The sequence below is a fragment of the Lactuca serriola genome, chromosome 7 (assembly GCF_051521515.1).
Source record: "Lactuca serriola cultivar US96UC23 chromosome 7, Lser_US96UC23_V15, whole genome shotgun sequence".
Taxonomy (NCBI): Eukaryota; Viridiplantae; Streptophyta; class Magnoliopsida; order Asterales; family Asteraceae; genus Lactuca; species Lactuca serriola.
In genome coordinates, this window is record NC_136414.1 from 56,685,198 (window position 1) to 56,686,184 (window position 987).

The 987-nt window shown below is 35.7% G+C and overlaps 1 protein-coding gene across 1 annotated transcript; it reads right to left on the reverse strand.

Moving 5' to 3' along the window:
* Positions 1-295: 295 nt before the first annotated feature.
* Positions 296-783, reverse strand: LOC145064000 (uncharacterized). The gene is made up of 2 exons (XM_079011532.1): positions 635-783; positions 296-515 (listed from the first exon to the last, which is right to left on the reverse strand). Exons 1-2 carry the CDS (start codon positions 781-783, stop codon positions 296-298), a joined length of 369 nt encoding a protein of 122 aa, XP_078867658.1.
* Between the last annotated feature and the right edge of the window lie 204 nt (positions 784-987).

The window sequence follows — 987 nt, forward strand, 5'->3', positions numbered from 1 at the left end:
ACCAAACACACTCTTTTAGCCTCACACAGTCTCAAATATGTTTTAGTTCGCTTAGGGTTTGCTCTCTGGACGTGAAAGTGGCAAGGGTGGTTGGGGAAAGGAGTTTAGGTCCTTTAAAAAGGGTGTAAACCCTAAAAATTAGGGTTTACATAATCAGCTCCAACTCGTCGAATGGGTCCTAAAAGTCATGTGGGTTGTCTACTCTCTACACAACGAGTTGGGGCCTCCAACTCGTCGAGTAGGCTTCCTTAATTGCATGAAAATCCCTAAAATCTCATTCCTATAAATCGGGATGTTACAATTTCTGCAAATAAACATCACCAAATGTTTCAACAAGATCGCTTGCCAATCTATACAAACTTTCTCTTGTATTTCTCTCAAACATTCTCATATAACCGTCAATAGAATCAGATGACTCCCCCATAACCGTTGGCTTAATTGCCACAACCCATTTCTGCAACCCTGTGAATCCTTTCCTACCTCTAGCATCATATCTCATTTGGAAAAATCCATACCTAAACATATATTCAATATGTAAAAAAATATTTATTTTATCTAAAAGCTACATCTAAAATATAAAAAAAATTAAAAGAAACGACACATGCTTTCAAAGGTGTTGGCTATCTGTACAAACATATTTTTTTTGCAAACGAAACCTTCTTTTGAAATCGCTTGCTGGTAGACATACTTTTCCACAAAATAATCGTAAACTAGATGTTTTCCTTCTTCGTGATTTCTATTTAACGTTGCACGTCTTGTTAGTAGAGGAGTTGTAACGCTCATTTTCGTGACCAAAAATTTTCATTTTTACTAATGTAAAACTTCCTAATTTATTAATCCATTATTTAAGAAAACCATTTATTCCAAATTACATTTATTAAAAATCAGAGTATCATAGAAAACGCAGAATCTTCATTGTTGTTGATGAGTGTGTACAGTCCCGCCTTCACCTTCCCGCAATCACCGATGATACGTGAAACCATAAAC

Excerpts from the sequence above, each read along its gene's own strand:
- LOC145064000 (XM_079011532.1), bottom strand. The coding sequence starts at position 783 with ATGAGCGTTACAACTCCTCTACTAACAAGACGTGCAACGTTAAATAGA. Across the intron at positions 516-634 it reads TTCGTTTGCAAAAAAAATAT|GTATGGATTTTTCCAAATGA; the intron begins GTTTGTACAGAT and ends ATATATGTTTAG.